Source organism: Lepisma saccharinum, chromosome 4 (assembly GCF_977018435.1).
Source record: "Lepisma saccharinum chromosome 4, izLepSacc3.1, whole genome shotgun sequence".
Taxonomy (NCBI): Eukaryota; Metazoa; Arthropoda; class Insecta; order Zygentoma; family Lepismatidae; genus Lepisma; species Lepisma saccharinum.
Window position 1 is genome coordinate 99,681,179 of NC_139232.1, and position 23,013 is coordinate 99,704,191.

The following is a 23,013-nucleotide window of genomic DNA, read 5'->3' on the forward strand; positions in this document are numbered from 1 at the left end:
TAAAGTCTGAACCTGTGATATATACTGTGTAGTGTGCTGTGACCACTTTGTAATGGAGGATGGTGTTTTTAAAACTGTTTCCATGGTGCAATAGCCCTTTGAGGACTTGGCTTGTCAAGTGGGATTTAATTGTATGCCACATGGTTAGCAGCATTGAATCCCATCACCACCACTTTTAGCTGGCTTTCTAGATTGAAGCCTGTTATTTTTTTTCTTCAAGTAGCTCTCCAGTTGTTTTCCTGAAGTGCAGTCAACTCTAAAATGATGGGGATCAAAACTGGGATCAATTGCACAGGCAAATGCAAAAACTCTTAATTGGTTTTATGTTAATCTAGTTGTGATATTCGTAAAGCAAATGAAAGGACAGAATGTAAGTACCAGATTAGAGTGCTTGAGGGAGAGGATTTTACTCGAGTGACAAATAGTTTGCACGGACGATGCTAGTTAGCATACAGAATTGAGATCTGCTTCGCTCGAGTGAATAACACTCGAACAGGCAAAACGAGTGTTGTACATTCCAAGATCAGTAGTACAGTGGGATCCATGAGTATTACCGTGCAAATTGTCCATCACCATGTTCGTGCACTTTATTTGACCCAATAAGAGCTTCAAGAATTAAAAGAAAACTCAAAACAAGCTGCTGACAACTTCTGCACCAGCATACATAAAAATCCATCGCTTAAAAACACATAGGATGTAAGAGAACAATTAATGATAGTCATGGACAATTTGCACGGTAATACTCATGAATCCCACTGTACAGTCACGGACACTACCGGGTTGGACATTGACGTTCAGTGGAATCATTACAACCCAGCAGTGTCTGTGACTGTACATGTTTAACTGCAATTTGACTCTAGTAGTGGGTCCTCAAATATGGATCATGAAATGAAAAACGCAGTGAAATTGAAACTTAAGTGAAGATAGTCATCATTTCCATGCTAAAATGTAGTTTAGTCTATTTTACCGATACACAATCATAAAGGAAAATAAAATACTCTGGGCTGAAACTATCAAGGTAGATATTTTACATATACCTAGTCATATCATAAATACTGACACAACATTGAAAATGAATTATGACGAAAGTGTTAAAGATACTTTAATGTCCTGATTGTATAGGTTACTTACAGGTCTAACGAACACATAACACCAATCATTTTTCAAAATTGCCGCCTTTGGCCTTCACACAGGCCTGAAGTCTCTGCGGCCACTCATCTACAGCATTACGCACTGTCTCCGTAGGGAAAGTCGCCACTGCCTTCACCAGGGAACGTTTCAGACTGTCAATATTAGCATGCCTCCTCGTACAGACCATGCCCTCAAGCACTGACCACAATTTGTAGTCTAACGGGTTGAGGTCAGGGCTGCTAGCAGGCCAATCAGCTGGAGCAGTGAAGTCGGGACATTGCTCTTGAGCCACTCCTGGGTAGAGTGTGCCTTATTGGCTGGTGCGGAATCCTGTTGGAAGGTCCAATGTTGGTTCCTGAACAAAGTGTCACTCAAAGGCTTCACAACAGAGTTCAATACAGTATTTTCGTACACTCTGGCTGACGTTTTCACCCCTTTTTCACAAAAATGCAGCTTGGTGGTGCCATCATACGCCACGCCCCACCAAACCATGACTGAGGCCGGATGATGACCCCTCTGGATCTTCGGGGCTTTCTCCCGAGCTTCGTGGGATGTTGACGCATACACCCGGTCATTTTGGCGATTGAAAGTTTCCTCAATGTTGAATATCTTTTCATCTGTGAAAAGAATTTTCCTGTGGCCATTGTTGGCGTAACGCTGCAGGAGGCGTTTTGCTTTTATCACCCTCTGCTCTTTCAGACGTGCATTGAGGAAGTGACCTGTACTTCGCCGGTAAGCCTTCAACCCCAAGTCACTTCTTAACACACGAGACACTAACATTTTGGGAATGTTCAGCTCACGAGCAAGCACTGCCTGCTTTCGTACAGGATTTCTCCGAATACGGGCTGCCACTGCTTGCACTAACTTTTTGGTTCGTACGCTGCGTGGGCGGCCTTGCCTTGGGCGATCATCAACTGTCCCAGTCTCCGTGAATCGCTTGATGGTCCGATACACGAAAGATTTGCTGATATTCAACTTTTTAAGTGTTCTGAATATCATGGGGGCTGTTTGACCCACTTTATGAAGCGCTATTACTGCCACACGATTTTTGTAATCGCCCCACTCCATAGCTACACTTTTACGAACACACTTCCTCTATGACAGCTCAACTCGCAAATGGCCCACTCCAGCCTCTTGCACAGGTAGGTTGGCCGCGACCTTGAAAACCGGTTGTACACACTGCCTCACACTTTGTGTCAGTATTTATGATACGACTAGGTATGTGTCTATAATTATTGTCACATTTAAATTCTATTCCAGTCGCAAAAGTGGTCCCAAGCAGTACTTTATACCACATTAATGGTATGGATGCATGGATGACTTTAGTATGTTTGGTTCTGACGTATAAAAACAATATGGCACCAGATAGATAAACATGATTCTTTTTCAGTGTATTCTCAAGATGTCAGATTGGCTTTTTGCAGTAAGGCAAGCTTGTTAGCTCTTGTTACACAGAAATGAATTGTGTGGGTTACAAAATTGAGCAAACATATATATGTAATGTATTAAACATGACAGATATTTAGGAGGTCTGCAAGCATTCCAAATTTCTTAGTGCTCTTCCTTTCCCTTGCTGCCATGGACAGATCTAGAAGTATAGATACATAACAAGTGAATATTTTGTAGGCTATGACTTTGTATGTACTATCCGTCGGAGCCTGCAAAATGCAACACAGCTTAAAGAAAATAAAACAGACTGTTTTGCCCCATCATTGTCAAGATAATAACATCATTTTTTAACTTTTTGTGTGGCTCATTTTGTTTGTGGACCAATACGGATACAGGTAAGCACATGTTGTCTTCTGTGTGTTGCATGAGAAGCTTCATGGATATTATGAAGATGTGCGGTACAACACATTTTGTCATAACTCGTACAGATAATCAACCCTAATTTTGGAAGTAGTGTTCTATTTGTCAAGCTGCTAACTTGAAAAGGGTGGGGAGTAAGCTAATTGCCACCTTACTTTAGATAGAGAACTAACTACACATTCAAAAAACCAAAATTTTCACAAAGTTCCAGTCACTTTCTAACTTTAACCTTGATCATATCTTAAAAAATTAGCCCTAAATATATAGGTGTGCTCTAATGGTGTATATAAATCTCTTCCTTCTGTGGAAAATTTGCTTTGTTTTTTACATGCACGACCATCAAAATAGGCAGCTGGGCAGAATTGCGCTGGTGCCACATATGGGAAAAGCAAAGCGAGAGGAGGACAAAAGTTGCACACTGTATGGCAAAGTCGACCTGGCTGCGTTGACTAGTTCGAGTGTCAGACCGGCTTCTCTCTGGGGCTTACAGTTGTCATCGCTGACTTTTCAAGCAAATACTGTCAGTTTGTATCACATGGATTACAAAGACAACTCTACAATGAGATCTTTCATTCTCACCTCCGAACACACAGGAATATGCTCCGACATGGCAACAGCACAAGCTTCTACCAGCTGCCTAATTTAATGGCCATGCATTTAGTATACTTTTCTGAGCATAATCCAAGGGATTGAAATCTCGATTTTTCATCATTACCTGTATTTAATTTTTTTAAAAAAGCTTTATTGTGTAGAAATGTGTTGTAACACACTTCATTTAAAAACTGTTTACGTTAATTGAAAATTTCTTTTTCACAGATATTTGGGGCTTTTACCTGAAGAATGTAGGATTAAGACAACCTCAGCTTTCAACCCAGAATTCAGTGGAGAGATCCAGTATGAATATTCAAGTCTGCAGCTTGTCATGTAAATAATTTTATTTTCTTCAATCTCATAAGTTTCATTTTGGCAGTTTGATATTTTCCTAGCTGAGATAATGTATGCAATGATTTCTAGTCTAATTTAGAATGGTATAAATGAATCTAAAAGAAAGGAAGAGAATAGCAGACAATTTTTATGTCAACATGACATTTCATCCCTGTGATAAGCAAGAAGAATGACAATATCAAAGAATTGCTTGCTTTCTTCTAAACTTGTAATGAATGCGGTGAACTTGGGTGTTTAGGACAGTTTTGTACTACATGCCTCATTGCTTTGATACGCAAAAAAGTGTGTAATGTTTGTATAATTCAGTATACAATTTGACTGAAGGTGATTGTCTTTTTTTTTTTTTTTTTTAATGATCAGTGTTCTGTTATTTCCAAGGCTCTTGGATCTCATAAGGTGAAATTCAGAGATGCCTATTGAGTTTGTCAGTAACTGATTGAAGTAATACAGTGATAGATAGTGGCTTTCTTGTGAAATGTTACTGAAGTAGATGAGGATCATTATATACTGAGTGTAAGTTACTATTAGTGTTAAATTAAGTGTCAGTATGGTTAGGTTTTGCAACAATTCTTTTCCTCTGAAAGAAAAACTGGTTTGAAAGTGGCCGCAATTTGGCATGAAACAATATGAAAATATCACCATCCTTGTATTGTAGGGTGAAGAAGAAATGTAAATATAAGCTTTCTTGTAACTGTGCCTAATTCATTAGATTTAAGATCTAGGAATAAGTGTGCATAAATGAAGCTGCAGTAATTTGTTAATGAATTGCTATTTATTTGTATCCCTAATCAGCAGTTGTTTCTTGAAATGCCCCCAAGTGATACAAGATGAAGTAATTGTTTTTATTCAATCCTTCTGTTGTAATGAAGGAATTGGTAATAATAGAGAAATATTATTGCACATGTATTTAAGAGACAAATACTGTGGCAGGTTTGAAAGCTTTATTGTATTTCTTTGCACTGTATGACTGATAGAGAATCTAATTATTTATGTTAATATGATGATGCTATTGTAAAACTTTTATCCTAGATTATATATATATTATGAATCTCTGTAATTGTAAATACACAAATGTATAAAATATTGCATTGACTATTATTTTCCTATGATATTTATGAACATTGCAGTATGGATAGTGTTTTGTAACTGACTTTACTCACAGAAGATAGATAAGTAATTACAGTGCTGCATTGCACTGAAACAGTGTGTGGTGATTGAGTGGATGATTCAAGAGAAATTTTTGCATTTGGTTCTGGGTTCAAATTGTGGTCTAGAATCCAAAAAGTAAATATTGGGTTGGCCCATAAGTTCTGTCGTTTTTTTTAAGTGAAAATTTTACGTGAAAAATAAAATGTGTTGGCAATGTGTTTTATGTTATTCGATAGAGAATTATGTGCTCTACAAAATAGTGTGTTTTGTTTTTTAATGCTGATATACTTTTTGTTCTTTTCAGGTCATTATAATGGAGTGTCAAGTCGACAAAAAAGAGCATTTTCGACACCTTCTGCTTCTTGCATTTAATCGAGGTGCCAGAGCCACAGAAGCTGCTCGAGAGATTTGTGAAGTGTATGGCGAAGAAGCGATGCCTCTTAGGATGGCTCAAAATTGATTTAAGCGATTCAAACATGGCAATTTCGACCTCAAAGACATGCATCGCACCGGATGCTCCGTTCAGTTCGACGAGGAGCGACTGAATCAGCTTATTCACGAAGATCCATGCCAAACTATGAGGGAATTGGCAGAGATAATGGAATGCTCCCACAGTACCATAGAGCGTCACTTTCACTCGATGGGAGAGGTTCAAAAGTTGGGTGCATGAGTTCTGCATGCTTTGAACGATAACAAAAATCAACGAGCCACGATCTCCGCCGGTTTGCTTGCCCGTCATCGCTCAACTCATGGACACAAGCAGCGATTCCTCTACCGAATTGTTACCGGCGAGGCATCACTTCTTCGTCACACTTCACAAATCTCTCGAGCAGCTTCTGTGGCTCTGGCACCTCGATTAAACGCAAAAAGCAGAAGGTGTTGAAAATGCTCTTTTTTGTCGACTTGACACTCCATTATAATGACCTGAAAAGAACAAAAAGTATATCAGCATAAAAAACTAAACACACTATTTTGTAGAGCACATAATTCTCTATCGAATAACATAAAATGCATTGCCAACACATTTTATTTTTCACGCAAAATTTTCACTTAAAAAAAAACGCCAGAACTTATGGGCCAACCCACTATATGTATAATTTCTCCCAAACTTCAGTTGAAAATCCAACACATTCTCCAAGCAGTGTCACATTATAGAGTAGTGGGACTTGCATTGCATTGCTTATACTTTTTATTTAGAGTAGGGTTGCTACATGTCCCACATTTTCCAGGACAGTCCTGAAAAGTTTCTTCGGCAAGCACTAATATTCCAGAATCGTGTGAGAAAGTAGAATTAATTAATATATACATGAACATATTTCTAATTAAATCCATGGACGAAATTTTAAAATCTTCATTTTACAAGACAATCTGAACTGTACATTTAAGCTCTCCCTCAATTATTATGTGCCCAGTTTCGTATATTAATTTCCAAGGACAGAAAGTAGCTTAAAAAATCCACAGGAATGTGAAATATAGCTATGCAGGAAAACAAGATGACTTAGCTGAAGCAGGACCATCTATGTCTAATTAGCGTGAGTTACAGTTATTTATTAATTACATTCCTATACATTAGGTATTATGTAAGGTACAAAATTATTTTCTGAATATTTAATAGTTTGGCATATAACTGGATAAGCTGTACCCCTCAGTATCTATTGTGTATAACTGTATATAATATAATGTAAATGTTTTCTTCTCTACCATTCCAAGCTCAACAAGATCCACTCCTTCGACAATGACTTCTTTCTGGCTCTTCTACCACATTCCAAATTAATGCAGCAATCTGTCCAAAACACTGAAGTCGTGATGTGCAAATTAGATTTGATTGCGATAAAGCATGGATGTTCTAAATAGAACATGCAACAAAGTCTAGCTTCCTTGCCTTAGGTGATTCCATGAAAATCTTTTCACCTTTGTATCCAGAGAAGAGAGAGTTGGAAACTGAGTTGACACTTTCAGCTCTTCCCATAGGTAAAGGTAAAATTCCCTGTGCATACAGCACCGTGCCATGATGGCACATTCAGCTCTTCCCGCACGTTACAAATTTTCAACTTAACAATTTTCATGTCGTAAAGAAGCCATTGATAATGTTACTTCTATTGTAAATAAGTAACTATCTTAGTTACAGTTACCTACTTTTAAAAGTAGCTAGTTGTAGTTAGAATTTCTCAAAGAAAGCAATTGTTACTTCCAGACACTGAGGACACTGTATCATGTATAAGATATCAGTGGTGCACATTGGCTGAATTGGAAATGAATTACTACTGGTATGCTCACACCTGTCTTTTGATACAATCCTTTTTTTTGGTGATTTCTTAAATAATACATAAATTCTAATTTTCTCTCTTTTTATCACCACAAATTGTGCTTTTTATTTCTATTTTTGCCACGCATGTATTATAATAACAAATAATGTATTAGAAGTTCTTAACACCACAAAAATCAGCCACAAAATGAACATGCATGATCACTGTGATTTATCCTGTCAACCGATACATTGTTTAATTTATTGCAAATTATGTAATGTAGTAAATCTAAAAAGAAATCCAATATTATATACAATTCTAAACACGTTACTGGTTGATTCTGTGTCGTTTTGATTGAGTATGTTGATTCCTCCTTTTGTTTCAATTTAGAATTTTTTATCACATTCTCATGACGTATGATCGACAAAGAGCACTCGGCAGTGGACAGCAGGTGGGGGAAGAATGCAGAAGTGCTGTACGGTACACTCACCTCACTTAATACTCTGGCATTTTGTTTCTTTATACAGTATATTTGCAGAAAATTTAATTAAACCTACAAGTGTATCAATATACGCTGTATCAGCGGCGGCTCAAGGAGTAGAGCCGCCGTGCCATGGCACTACCCTCAGAAGAAAGGAGATTTGAATCTTGCAATCGGTCAAGCTGACGTGACGACCGCCCCAACCTCCTCACTGCATCGCCAGCTGTTTCGTTTGTACCCTCACGAGGCAACTGTTCGTGCCGCCGAAGAGCTGGCCTAATCATGGACCTAACCAAGTTGACACACGTGCAGAGGGTTGAAGAAGTCTCGGCGAGGAACATTTCCACCATGAGCCGAGAACAAAGTTGCAGGGGGCGGGGTTAGCCCATAAGAAACTATGCCAGTCTTAGCCTGGCCTGGCGAGGGAACTTTCGCATTGTTGACATGACACAGTTGCCACCTTCAGAAAAAAGTCCCTAAATATGACTGGTTTGTAAGAGCCGTTGGGGAAGTAATTTCTGCCTACTTTTGGAGAAACGAACCTAGTATTTTTCTAAAGTTAAATGAATATTTTTGATAATAGATAGATGCACCAAGAGGGCCATCCAGACTCTTTTTAAAATATAAAAGTAAAAAATCCTATGATGATTCGTTTCCTTTTGCATTTTGACAATTTCTTTTCATAACGAAGATATTTTCGACATCCAGTTAGAATAAGTGTGCATGGGGGAGGAGAAGGTGATAGGATTTGTTTTTCCTTTCCTCTTGTAATTGTTATATTTTTAGGGAAGTGTCCTGTAGTGTATAAAGATAGGTTAGTGAGTGAAGATGAATCGGATTAGTACGTTATTACTTAAACACATGTTGTTTTCCACATTACCAAACTAGGACAAACATCTTGGCTATTGGCTCAACCTCAAGGAGGGTGCGGGGGCATTGCGGAGGTTTTTTTTTTCTATTTACTTGATCACGTTGGCACTACCCATCATAGTTGCCGCCGGTTGCCACTGCGCTGTATAAAAAACACTTGTTACTAACTCCATTGTCCATATAATTCAATTGTGCAAGAATGAGAGAGAGAAATAAGGGGGATACATTGTTGCCATTGCGTAGCTACTTGTGCGATCAGCTCCAACAAATAAGTGCCAATTTTAAAAATTTACTGCTGGTATGCTTTTTGTCATCTTAATTTACTACCAGTATGCAGGGCCAGATTAACCTATGGGCAACTGGGGCAATTACCCCAAAAGTAAGCTGATAAGGGCCTCCACCAAAAAAAATCTATTAACCAGCTGTCTATGCTTGTGAAAAATTACATAAGAAGTTGTATTTTAGAAATAAAAAAAACCTTCAAAACTGTTGTATGTCTACTCTTCTGGATCCAATTGTAGCATACCTAAGTAGCTCTCAGTCGATCTGTTTGTACTTGGTGCAGTCTGAAGAAGACCTTGCTAGAAGGTTGAAACGTTACGTTTAGTTTGTTTTATAATAAAAAAAATTTCTTCCTTGGTCAGCATATTGAGTTTTTCGATTTGACTCTCTCCACTACCTTCCAGACCGGTGGGTGTATGGTCACGTGGTGTGTGCTAATTAATCAAATTACCGTATAAAGCAGCAGACAGGCATTTGTTGAATCTTCTGAACTTGAACATCGCTTTCCGTCTAGTTGGTTGAACGTAATTTCCTTGCATCACTCTGACACTGGATACACCTGCACTGCACAGTGTGTCAAAAAGTGCAGCCAACTAGATATGACAGGAAACCTTAGAGAATTCAAGGAACTATGCTGTCTGATTAGTTTAGTTGATAGATGGATCGTTATGAATGAACATTAGTGGCTCAGTTCACATTTAAAATTTTATAGCTATTCTCCATATGCACTCTTCCATCCCATCCAACACCAAGAAAGTTGTGCACCTTTAACTGAACAGGCATATTTCCACCACCGTCCGTCACATATCCATCACGATCATCCACATTTTCCTACGCATCTGGCCCCTCACCTTCCCATATGAACAGACAATGGCAAAGAGCAGATTCGAGCTCTTTTTGAGTTTCCAAAGTTCACTTTATGCACAGGAAGGCTAATTGGGAATGGATCTATAGTTTAAAGTGAGCATCTGGAGGAAGTGCAAGGGGGGCTAAAAAAATTATACCCCCTTATGAAAATTCTGAGCATGTCACTTGTTGCAGAAACACCATAACTTCAAAATGAAGCAACATTTGGGGGGGGGGGGGGGGGGGGATGATCTTCCATCTAGGCAGATAGGGCTGAGGCCAGCAGTGGGTAGGTAGGCCCTGGTCCTCACTGGCTGTTGTGCCACGGCTTATACATTTCTATGGCTAGATCAAAAACATTAATATAAATGCATCTACACTATAAACGGAGATACTGAATTTCCAGTAACTGCACAGTTTAAGCTAGGCATTCAGTAGTAAAAATATGTTCTCGACTATAGTTCTTACAATAACTGATTCCTCAAAGAATGATGAAATTTATAACTATATATATGGAGGGGAATCGCCCTACTTCAAGAGTATCAATGTCTGCCTACATTTATAGATTTCTCACATTCAATTTAATTTGAATCAGTCATCTGCATTACTTATTAAAAAGGAATCATAATTAAAAGTAAGATTGGTGTAGATCATTGCAGGAACAAGATAAATTCAAAATGAAGCATTCCAAGGTAAAGTACCTTCTCTCTTTGTCTAAAATAATTTATCTTCCATCATTTGACAATTCACCTACATTAAAATAAATTTCTTAAGTGAAGAGGCAGTGTTTTGTCTGTCCCACCCGTGATGCAAGAGTGTTCACTTTATAGCTATAAATCTGGGAAAGTATTTTAAGGGTAGTTATGTTTAATCGACAGTGTTAAGTTGCATATTTCATTGCACAGAAACTAAGAAAAATGTTGCTTAACTATCATATGAGCGAAATAGTTACTTTAATATAAAAAATTATGTCTGCGAGTCTCACCTGTGACAATGGAATGCCCCATATGCATTTATTGCCAACATTACTCACCAGGCATTTCAATTATTTTTTTTTGTACTTCAAATTATTATTATTATATCCCTTCTTCTTTATTACATTTTTCCAAAGTGTTTATTTGTTTTAAAACAGCGTAATATATTGTCGAAGCGAACAACTTTAGCAAAAAGTTCATGTTCTTCAAAGCTTCCCTGAAGAATACTGGACACTGAACTCCACAAATCTGATATAATATGAAATCTCTTGGACACTTTTCGTATTTTCTATTGATTGATTGATTGATTTGGTGTTTTAAGTCCACTTTATGCACAGTAAGGCTTATCGGGAATGGACCTACAGTTTAAAGTGGGATCTGAACAACTATGTGCCTCAACCAGGTATCGAACCCGGAACCCCTTGATTACAAGGGGACGATGCGTATTTTCTATTAACATGACAAAAACATATAAGTACAAAAACTTGCTAGAAGCAGCATAGTTTTATTGACTAAATAATGCACAAATCTAAATAAAAAAAAGGTAACATAATTGGTCACGTGCGAGTTCTATGCTTACTCCGACAACACTCCTTGCATGACAATGGTCTCACTCTCATCCAACTGTTAAAATTATCTTATTAGAATATAATCAAGTTACTCGAGACACACTAAAAGTCAGTTACACACACCCATAAGCCATTATTTTACTGTTATAATAGCACTTCATTAAAATTAAAAGTGAGTGCAGGTCTCGCCCACGACAGATTGCAGGTTAACCAACATACCTCATAACGTAGATTAGCTTAGTATTAGCTGAACCCTATTGTAAAGAGAATCTATGAGAATTTAAATATGAATTATCAATGGAAGTACTTACTCATAGATTGGAGTGCAAATGACTGGCTTCACTGAGAAGTATCTGGTTATCTTCTGAACACACAACCTGCTATCACGTTGGCAAGTCAACCATTTTCAGTCTTTCTACGCTTCTGTTTGGCATTCTTTAAGGGACACAACAACTTACTTTACTTCTTTAAGTAAAAATGAATGTACAGTTTGAGTTACCTTAGCAGTGTGAAATTGAACGCATGTCCCCAGAACCACATTTAACATACACGGTCTGACAATTAAGTTTGCGTACTTGCCACCATGCACATACTGTACATGTTGGCAACACTGTACAAACAGCCCACTGTTTCATAACCTTAGTATATCAGTGTTTTACAGCTGTGTTCATGTCGACTGTGTGGTGGTGTCTTGCCGAGTGGAGTTCATTGTTGTTGCATGTTTGTGTACCGTTGCAAGAATGTTGGAGCTTGAATTAGAGCAATGAACAAACATTACTAAATTTCTTGTAAAATTTGGCAAGGGTGGAAGTGTAATAAGGGGCGTGTTAGTCCAAGTTTATGGAAATAATGCCACGAAGAAACAGCAGTGTACAAATGCATTAAACATTTTCCTGAGGGAAAAGAAAGCATCCCTGATGAAGAGAGGCAGGGGCAGTAGTAACAAGCAGAGCAGAAAATTGTCAAATTGAGCATCAAAATTGTTGGCTGACTGTAAGAAGCAAAGCAGACCAAGTACTTAATCAACAGAAAAACGGTTAGGAAAATCTTAACTGACAATCTCGGCATGAGAAAGGTGTGAAAAAATGGTCCCTAAGGAGCTCATCGACGAACAAAGCAAATGAGAGTCAAAAGTTCACCAAGATATTGGAGAGGCAAGACAATGTTTTGGGCCATGGAAAAGTCTACGCCTCCAATAAATTTCTTCTTTACCCGAAGATAAAGGAAATATTGAGATACATTTTTATGACATTCAGGACATCAAGGGTAATACAACAGATCTGATGGGCATTACAGAAAAAGTGTTCCAAAATTCGCTTGAACGGTTGACTAGGCGTTAGTGGCAGTGCATAGCTTCCCATGGGAAGTACTTCAAAGGTGATCATAATGATATTCAGCAATAAGGTATGTAGCACCTTTTCTAGGATGAGTTTGCGAACTTAATTGCCAGACATCGTATATAATTTAAATAAATACACAGAAGTACATTAGTAACTTTTTCTGTGCAACTGTTATAAAGATAATGAGTAATGATTCAATGAAATTGCTGTCCCTGGCAGGACCTCCAAAATTAATCTTTAGCTGCCGGACTTCTTGCACGCCTGTATTCTCGTTCACGCCAGCATATTTTCAAGCGCGGACTTTTCAAATTTGCCGCGAAGTACAAAAAAATCATAACTCAAGAACTAATTGCCAATGTCATATGAAATTTGTTTTGTTTTCTCAAAGAAAATTAATACACTGTGCTTTCCAATAATTAGTGTTAAAACGAAGGAGAAGAAAGCTGTACACCCCTCACTAGACCGAAGTGAATGGAAAAAATGTAGTATGTAGCAGTGGTACATTTCTAGAACCTTGCAAAGATTCATAGAAATCAGACTGATACTTCTTGAGTACAAAAAAAATAACGTTATATAAAGCGGGAGTGTTGCCAGCTTCGAAATGATGTCCGGAATTTTGCTTCTCGAATCAGCCCTATGGACACTGAATGGACCAAATTTGGAGGGAAGCACAACAAAAGTCCACTCTATAAGGATATGTAACGGCCGTGCTGCAACTTTTGGGAGGGAAGAAGAAAGAAAAGAAAAAAAAAAAAAATCTTGGTTCGAAAATTTTGAATAATTGCAGAAAATTGTGAAATTTGAGCCTTTGCTCCCACTTAATTTTCAAATGTTACTTAAAATTTGCTTTTTACTCATTCTTACATTTAGAATTTGTTTAAAAAGATGAATTAGCTCAGCAGTTATAGCTTTTTATCTTCAATTTATCCCATAGTAACAAAAGGGAAACAAAGGGCTTTTTCAAACAGCACTTGTTAATGATAGTAACAATGTATATACTGTCTTGTAAGGGCAGTACATAATATCTTTATACATAAACTAATGAACAAAAAAGACAGAACTGAAATACAGCGTATAGTTATATGATGTATAGTGCTAATGCGTGGTCAGGGCAAATTTCGACAATCGAGCATCTTTACACCCTCAATCCTTAATTGTCTGTCATTGCCTAAAATGTTACTTTTGACACATTCTTGCATCTAGAATTTATTTTTTTCAAAAATATGCAGTACTTTACAAGTTATAGCCAGTTTTAGAAATCTATCCCATAATAATATGGTGGTAACGAAGGGAAACCAATGACTTTTTCAAACTTTGCTTATTAATAGAAGTAACAATGGATGTATTGTTTTGTAATTCGAGTATGTCATACTTTCATATGTATACTAAAGATAAAAAAGACTGAACTGAAATATGTGGTTTTGAGAAATTGCACATTAATTGCTGCCCCGTGCTGCTGGTCAAAATATCGACCATCCGGCATTAAGGGGTTCACATGTGGCGGTTGAAATATCGATTGTCAGGTGGCTAAAGGTTAAAAGAACCTTTATAAGTAAGTTGTGTGCAAAAACTTTGTAATTTGGTTCTGTGTATTTACTATACTACAATCATCTTTCATTCCCCAAAACATGAATATATAATATGATTTTCGGTATAAACTTCAAATTAAGTAAACTGTGATACCATACCGCACAAAAATATTTGCATTTCAGATATTTTTTCAACTTGCTTTTCTGCATTTGGGTTAATTGCAATAATGGGGATGAAAAGACACATTCATGCCTCACCTAGGGTTCAGATTGGATCCTCTGACCAGTTATAGTACACCACTCTACCCATTCAGACACACAATCCAAACGATCTCCTTCGAATTAAACCTAGATAAATCACTTAAAGTACAATTTTGAATTTTGCATGCACCATATACTGTAAATTCTTCCATACTTGCACCAACCAGATAATGATCTTGGTGTAAGGTAATTAATCAAATTCACAATGCCTATTAACTCTATAGTGATGGAAAGTCATAGAACCACCCTGCACAGCAAAACAGTTAAGACTCCATTTGAAGAATACACTTCTGTACATAATAAAAATTTATTCTGACCTCAGGCCATACATACGTTTATATGAAAGTTCTTTTAAAAATGCTAGTAAAGAAAACAAAGAAACACTCACATTTTGTAAATTAGCTCATTTGAATAATCAGATAATGTACGACTTGTGATTTTTTAAAACTGGAATACGCTATGAAAACATCAGTCAGTCTGGTAACCAGCTTTTGATTTATACATTGGTATGTAAAAACTATATACATGTGAAAAGTAACTAACTACTATGATGTTCATTATTTTACAATATATAATGTCTTGATTTTTATTACATATTTATATAATCGAAAATGCTGCTAGAGAACATGTAGAATTCCAGTATTTCAAATGAAAAAAAAAAAAGAAGCAGGAAATTCTGCACAAGAAAAGAATTAATCTCATAAAAAAAATTCACTCCATGAAAACAAACTCACAATTTAAGTTTCATATGCTTGCAACCATACGCATTTTCTCAATTTTTACAATATAGAATAGCTGCAACACTTCAGAGAGGTCACTGTTCCCATTTCTTCCACTCCATTCCATCTGGAGGCTTCACATCAACCTTGTCCTTTCCGACTTCCTTCCAATTTGTGCTAAGAACCGTACCACCAGACTCTTGCTGCATAAAGAAAAATTAATATTTATTATACACTGTGTTTTGAAGTTGGCCATGCAGCAGCAAACCCACATACAAGAGGGGTAGGGGAAAAGAACAAGTTTGTTTAGTGACAAATGCCATGTCTTAGTTACCAGTTTCTCCGCTAGATGGCAGTAGTGTGCAAACATGGAATGTTCGTGTGAACTGAACTTTTTTTTGTGTCCTGCAATTTACTATAAAGTAGGGATATTCACGAAATGTGAACTAACACATTCTAATGTTAATTTTTCATGTTTCTGAAAGGTGTGAGGTGTATTTTCCTACCCTGATTTGTCATGAAATGATAATAAATGAACTGCAAAATAGACTTTTAAAAACTAAATTTACCATTTATATACAGACGCAACACTTTCTGAAATATTCTGAGAGTTATGCAATTCACGGAAAATTGATTAATTCTGCTGTAAATATATGAGAAGCAAAAATGGACGCCTTTATACAGGAATAAACTTAATATTCTGGTAATGATTTAATGTGCTATTAGAAGGGCTATGTTTATTTTGTGTAATAGTGCAGATTTTAAATCAAATTTGGGATTATATTCACATTTTTTAAAACCAAAATGTCATTTTATATGGCAGTTTTTCACCGCTATAACAGCTAAATTTCATTTTATTTACCGCTTTTGAGCCTGAAATTGACTCTGTTTTTGTACTGGAATTTTGTTTTTTTATTTACCAAAAGTATGTGCATCTACTGATAAGTTTACAGATAAATGGAAATGAGGTACCAACTGATACCAATAGAGAACCTATTATGAACATCCTGTATTCCTGAGTGGTTCACATAACATGCTGCAAAGCACAGATCCTAAGTACAAACAAGCAATTTAACTACGCATGTGTTTCATCAATCCATCATTAACCTGTATTTTTTATATTAAAATAAGAGGGGTAAAAAAACATAGCAAAAGATAAGATAAACTGCTCCCTTGAAAACTGTAAAGATTAAAAGTTGTTCAAAATATTAATATTGTTGATCACATTATAAGGATTTACCAGTTTTTTTTTTTTGCTGTAAAATATTCAAAACTTACACCTGAATATAAAAATATGTTATTTTTAAATGTAATAACAAAGTACGTTGTTTCACATAATATTAGCACAAAATCAATGCTTAATTGCTTAATATCCAGCACATTAGAATATGTGAAAGTCTAATGTGGCATTGGTATCAGCTCAACCATACATTTTATATTACCTCCTAATGTAATGTTGTTGTACTCTTTTATTCGCACTTTTGACACAAATACAAACCTCCTTGTCAAGAGAAAACGGTTTGATTTATAATAATTGTCATAAGAAGAATTTAAAACTGCAACAATGCGTAAGAAACTGCCAGCCTCTTTGGTGTAATGGTTAGCACAGTGCACTACAATGCCAAGATTCTCAGCTTCGCACCTCAGTTTCACCATTTAACGTATGGTGAAAAAAATTTGCACAAAGTTTGCAACCCTGCGGAACTGGCAATATTGAACACTGACACGCCATTTGAGCTGTGTTGGATTGTACGTCTATCAGTTATGTAGTGTGAAGAGCAAGAGAAGGTTGGTGTAAAAACAAGTCAGTATGGAGCTGAAAGAAGACGACCGTCGGAAAATGATCGTGCAATATTGGACAGAGCTTGTAAAACATTTTCAACGTGTAGGATTTTCCCGTTGTATGGTTTATAATATTGTGTCACAATTGGAGAAGGGAATCAATGTGGAAAGAAAGCCGGGCAGTGGACGGAAGTCGAAGTTAAATGAACCCAGTGTTGCAACAACTGCGATGTGTTACTGCAGGTAAGGTGGCAAAATCCTACCGTGAGCTTGGTAGGAGGTTTCAGTGTGATAAAAACACAGTGAAGAAAGCATTACAGCGAAAAACTATGCCTAAAGTGACGGAGCAACAAGTTGTCCAGAAACAGCGTTTACGAACCCTTGTGACAAAAACGTTCACTGCAACAAATGACGTGATTTGTATCATGGACGATGAGACTTATTTCACCCTAGATGGCAATGAGTGGCAGCCGAAAACCTACTATGATCCTGGAACTGCTGCCGTGCCCGATCCAGTGCGTTTTGCTGCCAAAACCAAATTCCCACAGAAGGTGTTGCTATGGCTTGCCATGAGAGAGAAAGGACTGTCGAAACCTCAGTTTTTCAAGGCTGGCCTTGCACTCAATGCCGACCGGTATGTAAAGTTCTGTTTGCCTAACGTGAAGCAGTTTATCAATGAATACCATAGTGGGGACAATGTTGTATTTTGGCCAGATTTAGCCAGCTGCCATTACGCTGCACAAAGTCTTGCGGCCATTGAGCACTTAGGTATCCCTTACATATCCAAAGAACAGAATCCTCCTAATGTTCCCCAACTGCGGCCCATTGAAGATTTCTGGGCAAATTTAAAGCGGATGGTGTATGCCAATAATTATCACCCACGAACCGTTGCAACCCTCATCCAACGGATCCGCAGATGCTTGCGCGATGTTGATCCATCAACATTTGATCCATCTATGCACAAAGTGCCCCAAAATTGTCGCAAGGCCAGCAGACTCGGTGTGAATGTGTTTGTTCATTGATGTTCAGATACCAGCCTTGTATACCAACCAGCACACGAAATACATCTGTGCGTTTTTGACCTTGACCACAGTGTTTTCTTTTTGTGCAAATTTTTTTCACCATACGTTACATGTTTACCCTTTAGGAGACCAAGTACATTTCAACAGGTAAGCCCCTTGGGACCGGGCCAATTTTTAGAAAAAATGCAGAGTTTCATTTAGATGACTGTAGATCGGAGGCTAATTGCCCTACAGAGATGAATAATATACCATTGTAGGCGGAATGTACCGTAGAATCGGACTATATAAAATTTATGCACATTGAGCGCATCCATGGGGGGGGGGGGGGGGGGAGGGGGGCTGAACCCAGAAAATTCCAAAATTTCTGGAAAAAAAAGGGTTTGCCCCCCTCCCCAGGACATTGTCAAAATCCCTCCCCTCCTACCAGGAATATTCTTTCTAAACTTCCAGCAACGACACTTTCCCCAACTCGAGGTTAAAGCAGATTATTGTTGTAGAAAAAAAAAAAAAAACTACATTCGTACCAACGCTATTTTATTACAAAGGAAGCCGCCACAAATAAAGCTGCCATTTTCATGGAACACTAAGTTCTGCAAGAGTCCTTACGGTGCAATATGTGTGTTAACAATAAAATACAAAAACAAAATCGCAATTCCAGCAAATATTAGCAACGTTATGACGTCGTAACTACGAACATGACCAACTATCTTTATAAAGATACTTGGGCAGTTGGGGCTTACAGGCAACTATCTTTTAAAATATAGTTGGTTTCATCTTTGCACACCACCTTTACCAGAAGTAATTACTTATTGTGAATGTGTGTGTTAATCATATAGAAAACTTACGAAAGATTTATTCATTGCCCTCTTAACTTCATCTGAGCCTTCATCATAAATCTTCTGAAACAGAGAATTCAAGGCAGCTTCACCCTCAGGTTTGTCATCGGACTCATCCTTTGATAGATCACCAACAACCTTGTCCCAGTCTTTCGGCTTCAATGCCGAGCTTGGGTATTTAGGAGGACCCGACAAAATTGCTGCAAAAACATACAAATTGTTACTACAAGTTGATTAAACACACAATCTTGGATATCATCCCATTAAGCACATTGAAATATGTCAAGACACACTGGTTAATCCTAGCCCTTGACTGTTCATTCAGCAAAACATGCCCAATTCTCCTTTACTATGAAAATACATAGATTCTGTTAACAACCAATATTTTGTAGTCAGTAACGAAACTATAACTTATGGCTAATTGCTGTCACATACAGTTGAACTGACAGATGTATAAAAATTAAATGTTTTCAACTTTTAATTTCACAATATCTCAATAAGAACCGGAATTTTTCCCACCTGTTCAAGCGGGGCCGGCACCCACCCAGCATTGTTTAAAGTGGGTACCTAGAGGAAACTCCAGGGGTATAGGTGGCCAGGTGCATGGTGCTGATCACATCATCTCTACCTTCGGCCATGATCAAGAAATTGTGGGGCCCTAACTCCACATCCCCTATACGCCTTCATAGCATGTTGCAAAGCACAGGGGAGCACTTTACTTTTACTTAATATTGAATAAAGGCTAAAAACTTTCTACTTCCTACAATACTTACTAAAATATCTTAGTGCTAAGAAAGAAATAAAGTCATTTTGATATTAAATACAAAACTGAAATTACTTGAAAAATGAAAATGCAAACAGACCAGTGGATGAAGGAACTTACAAATCTGTATTACTGTACTGTAATGTAACATATCAATTCCAACATTAGGACCTCCCCATTAGCAAACTGATAACGTTGCCATCTTGTAATCAAGGGGGCCTCAGTTTGTTACCCAGTGGAGGCACATAGTGGTTTGGATTCCACTATAAACTGTAGGTCCAGTCCTGATTTACCTTTCTGTGCATAAAGTGGGCTTAAAAAAATAAACTACTCAAACAAACTACTACTGTATAAGGTTACACATGCATGCATAAACAATAGATGTGTATCAAACCTAAATAATGTGCAGTCACCATTTAACAAATGTGAGCATTACAAAATCACTTAAATGGTATTTTGTCATAAAACTGCATATAGAAGCTTTAATAATTATTTACACACACACATTTACAAAGCTGGGGGCATAGCAGGTATCACTTTTAACTGTCACCTATGACAACACCATTACAGATTTCCAAATTTCATATGTGCAAACATTGCAAAATTATTTCAAGGTGATCAGAATATTTATATACATTAAGATACAAGAAATTAACAACAAACTAATTACAAAATAAAAAAGATCTTTTCTGTGTGCTACGAAGACACACAGGCAGCTTTGGAGATGATGTGGTTCAGTGCACCAAGTCCCAATGCCACAATTTCCTACTTTTCTTCAATGGGTGCTGCTACTTCATATCACATAGCTCTCAATTGTCCTCACATTATTCAACACTGAAATTCTGGAGCTCCAATTGGGTACAAAAGCCAGGACCACATGTACCAAGGCATGGAGTATTTAATTAGAATATTTAATTAGAAAAGTAATTATTATACCAACTTACCTTGTGGTATTGGAGATGCTGCAACTGTAGCTTGACCCTCTCCTTCTAAAGTAGTCCACCTGATACCATCTGCCTTCTTCAATTTGACTTCAATCTGCAATCATGAATTATTATTTGTCAAAGTCATTTTCAAATACCGAACAAAATAAATATCAGATTTAACCCTCAACAAATTTGCACTATACTTTGTGCAGTAATGAAGGTGCAGCTTATTTCTTATACTTTTCTCATGGTAATGTTAAAGGAAAGCAAATAGAAGATGAAAAAAGTGAGTACTGTGGAATTCCCAGTATGCTCCCAGATTTTACATTTTCCTGCATTTCAAGTTTCTCATCTTGGTCCCAAAGGTACACAAATACGTAAAATCGATGTTCCAATGTCTAATCTATAGAGGCATGCAAATTTCATTTTTGATGAAAACACGAAATATGAAATAACATGCTGTAATGTTCATTTCTCATGTTTCTGAAAGGTGTGAGGTGCACTTTTCCTATCCTGTTTTGTCACAAAATAATGTAAAATGTACACTTAAACACGAAATCTAGCGTTTATATACCGACCCGACACTTTCTGAAGTCTGGTATCCTGTGAGTTATGCAATCCATGGAAAATTGATTAATTCTGCTGCAAATATTTGAGAAGCAAAAATGGACCCCTTTACACAGGAATAAACTTAATACTCAAGTTGCTATAATTTCCAAACAGTAATTATAACATTGTCCAATGGCGAAATACAATTGCTTGAACATAAAAATATTACTGATTGAAAACTCTCATACAGGTTTATACAAACTAAGTGAATATGAAAAATGTGAAACTATCTTCACTACACTACATCATGAAGGCACATAGAGGTCTATGGCATATCATCACAAAAAAATGGAGTTTTCATCCCGACCATCTCAGATTTTCATAACATTTGGTAGGATGGTAAAGAACATGAAGTAACTTACTTGTGTAAAATTGTAGCCCTCGGTGATACACCTTATTCGTAAACAAAGATTTACATTTAACTATATAACACCTTACTTCCACAAAAATTGAAAATAAGTTTCTTTAGGAATTCAAGGTCAAAGGTCACATGCAATGTTTTCACATGAGACTATTTTTTAAGAAAACTATGCTTCCTTAGCTTCAAAACCACAATTACAACAAAAGTCACGCATTTTTTTTTTTTGTTGACCTTGTAAGCATAAATTTTACATTTTTTTATGAAGTTAGCAACCCTGCTGTATGAACACAATGTATTACCAAAGGATAAAATTTACACATGTAAGTTACTTCATGTCCTCTACCATCCTACACAATTATTTTCCTGTGGTTATTACAAGCATAAGAAAACAGTTTTTCGTTGTGACGTTTCAGGAGAAAACACTCCCTTCATCAGACATTTATTTTCATTTTGTCTAAAGATACAGTTATAACAATGGCTGGCAATTTTTTAAACAAAAAGAATCCTTTATATAATGGATGTTGTCAATGTTACATTGTTGTAATATAGCAACTTAACTGTGAAAAGAAGCAGTCCGTTTTATTTTTATTTCAGATAAAAAAATATTGATCACATTATTTTTTTATTTAAAATTATGAATCCCAAATATCATCAGGTAATTCAAAGTCATCATTGTTTTCACAAAGTTTCTGCTATATTAAATTTTAAAGATGGTGGCTTACTCCATTTGTGAAAAAGAAAACTCCATCCTGGATCTATGTTACCATTTTCATTATTTAATTTATTCCAGTGTTCTTCTGCAATGAACGAAGCTTCCCAGACATTCAACTCTATGTTTCCCGTCAATCTTTTTAAAATCCTTCTCTTTTTAATCAACTGCTTCAAGTGTCATTCCTGACATCAAAAACAATTCGTTTCTGATGCAAAGGTTGAAAGAAATATGTTGAAATAACATTCTGCAGTCCACAAGTGGATACAAGAGTGCTCTTTCACAAATAGAACATTTGACAGTCTGACATACACTCTCAGCTGAAAAGTAGCAATATGTTTAAAACAACAACACCCACCTTGGAAGACAAAACCTTGTGAGAACATTGTGAAGGAACAATTGGGTGGGACAGGTCAAGCTCGAGACTGTAATCACTTCCACTTGGGAGATGCCCTGTCAGGCTGAGCTATGGAGAAAAATGAAACACATGTTAGTTTAGCATTCTATCACATGTATAAAGCTGAACTTCTACTTGATTTTCAATGGTTTAAAGTATGCAATTTATTTCATATGAATAAAAAGGGCGAGAGCCTACTCAAACAGATGTGCTTACTCGTCCATGAGTACCTGCTACAGTGGTGATATGTTCTTATTTTGATGTTCATACAAAATACAATGTTTTCACAGAAACTAAACAAGCACTTTGTAAACATGAGTACATGTGTGCAAATATTACATATTCATACGTCAACAGCTCACACACAAGTTGATATCTCCATGAAAAGCTAACTATGAACTCTAGCACATGTTCATGAGCACCTGACCATTCATATTAATTAAACCAAATGAGTTTT

At 36.9% G+C, this 23,013-nt stretch overlaps 3 protein-coding genes across 4 annotated transcripts in view; 1 reads left to right on the top strand and 2 right to left on the bottom strand.

Annotated features, from left to right (window-relative positions):
- LOC145986659 (uncharacterized) overlaps positions 1–4,955 on the top strand; it is a 507,557-nt gene extending 502,602 nt beyond the window's left edge. For both annotated transcript variants that reach the window (XM_083120938.1, XM_083120939.1), the window contains exon 6: positions 3,757–4,955. The gene's annotated coding sequence lies outside the window, so the exon portion shown is untranslated. The remainder of the gene's footprint in view (positions 1–3,756) is intronic.
- On the bottom strand, positions 1,348–2,199 carry LOC145987032 (uncharacterized). Its single transcript, XM_083121492.1, has one exon. It carries the CDS (start codon positions 2,197–2,199, stop codon positions 1,348–1,350), a length of 852 nt encoding a protein of 283 aa, XP_082977618.1.
- A 9,771-nt stretch (positions 4,956–14,726) lies between the features above and the next one.
- The window catches only part of Sgt1 (suppressor of G2 allele of skp1), a 31,653-nt gene continuing 23,366 nt past the window's right edge, over positions 14,727–23,013 (bottom strand). The window contains exons 6-9 of the mRNA XM_083121794.1: positions 22,518–22,625; positions 20,499–20,592; positions 18,801–18,991; positions 14,727–15,354 (exon numbers count right to left, since the gene is read on the bottom strand). Coding sequence (XP_082977920.1) covers positions 15,247–15,354; positions 18,801–18,991; positions 20,499–20,592; positions 22,518–22,625 — 501 coding nt within the window. The 3' untranslated portion in view covers positions 14,727–15,246. The remainder of the gene's footprint in view (positions 15,355–18,800; positions 18,992–20,498; positions 20,593–22,517; positions 22,626–23,013) is intronic.

Excerpts from the sequence above, each read along its gene's own strand:
- LOC145987032 (XM_083121492.1), bottom strand. The coding sequence starts at position 2,199 with ATGGAGTGGGGCGATTACAAAAATCGTGTGGCAGTAATAGCGCTTCAT.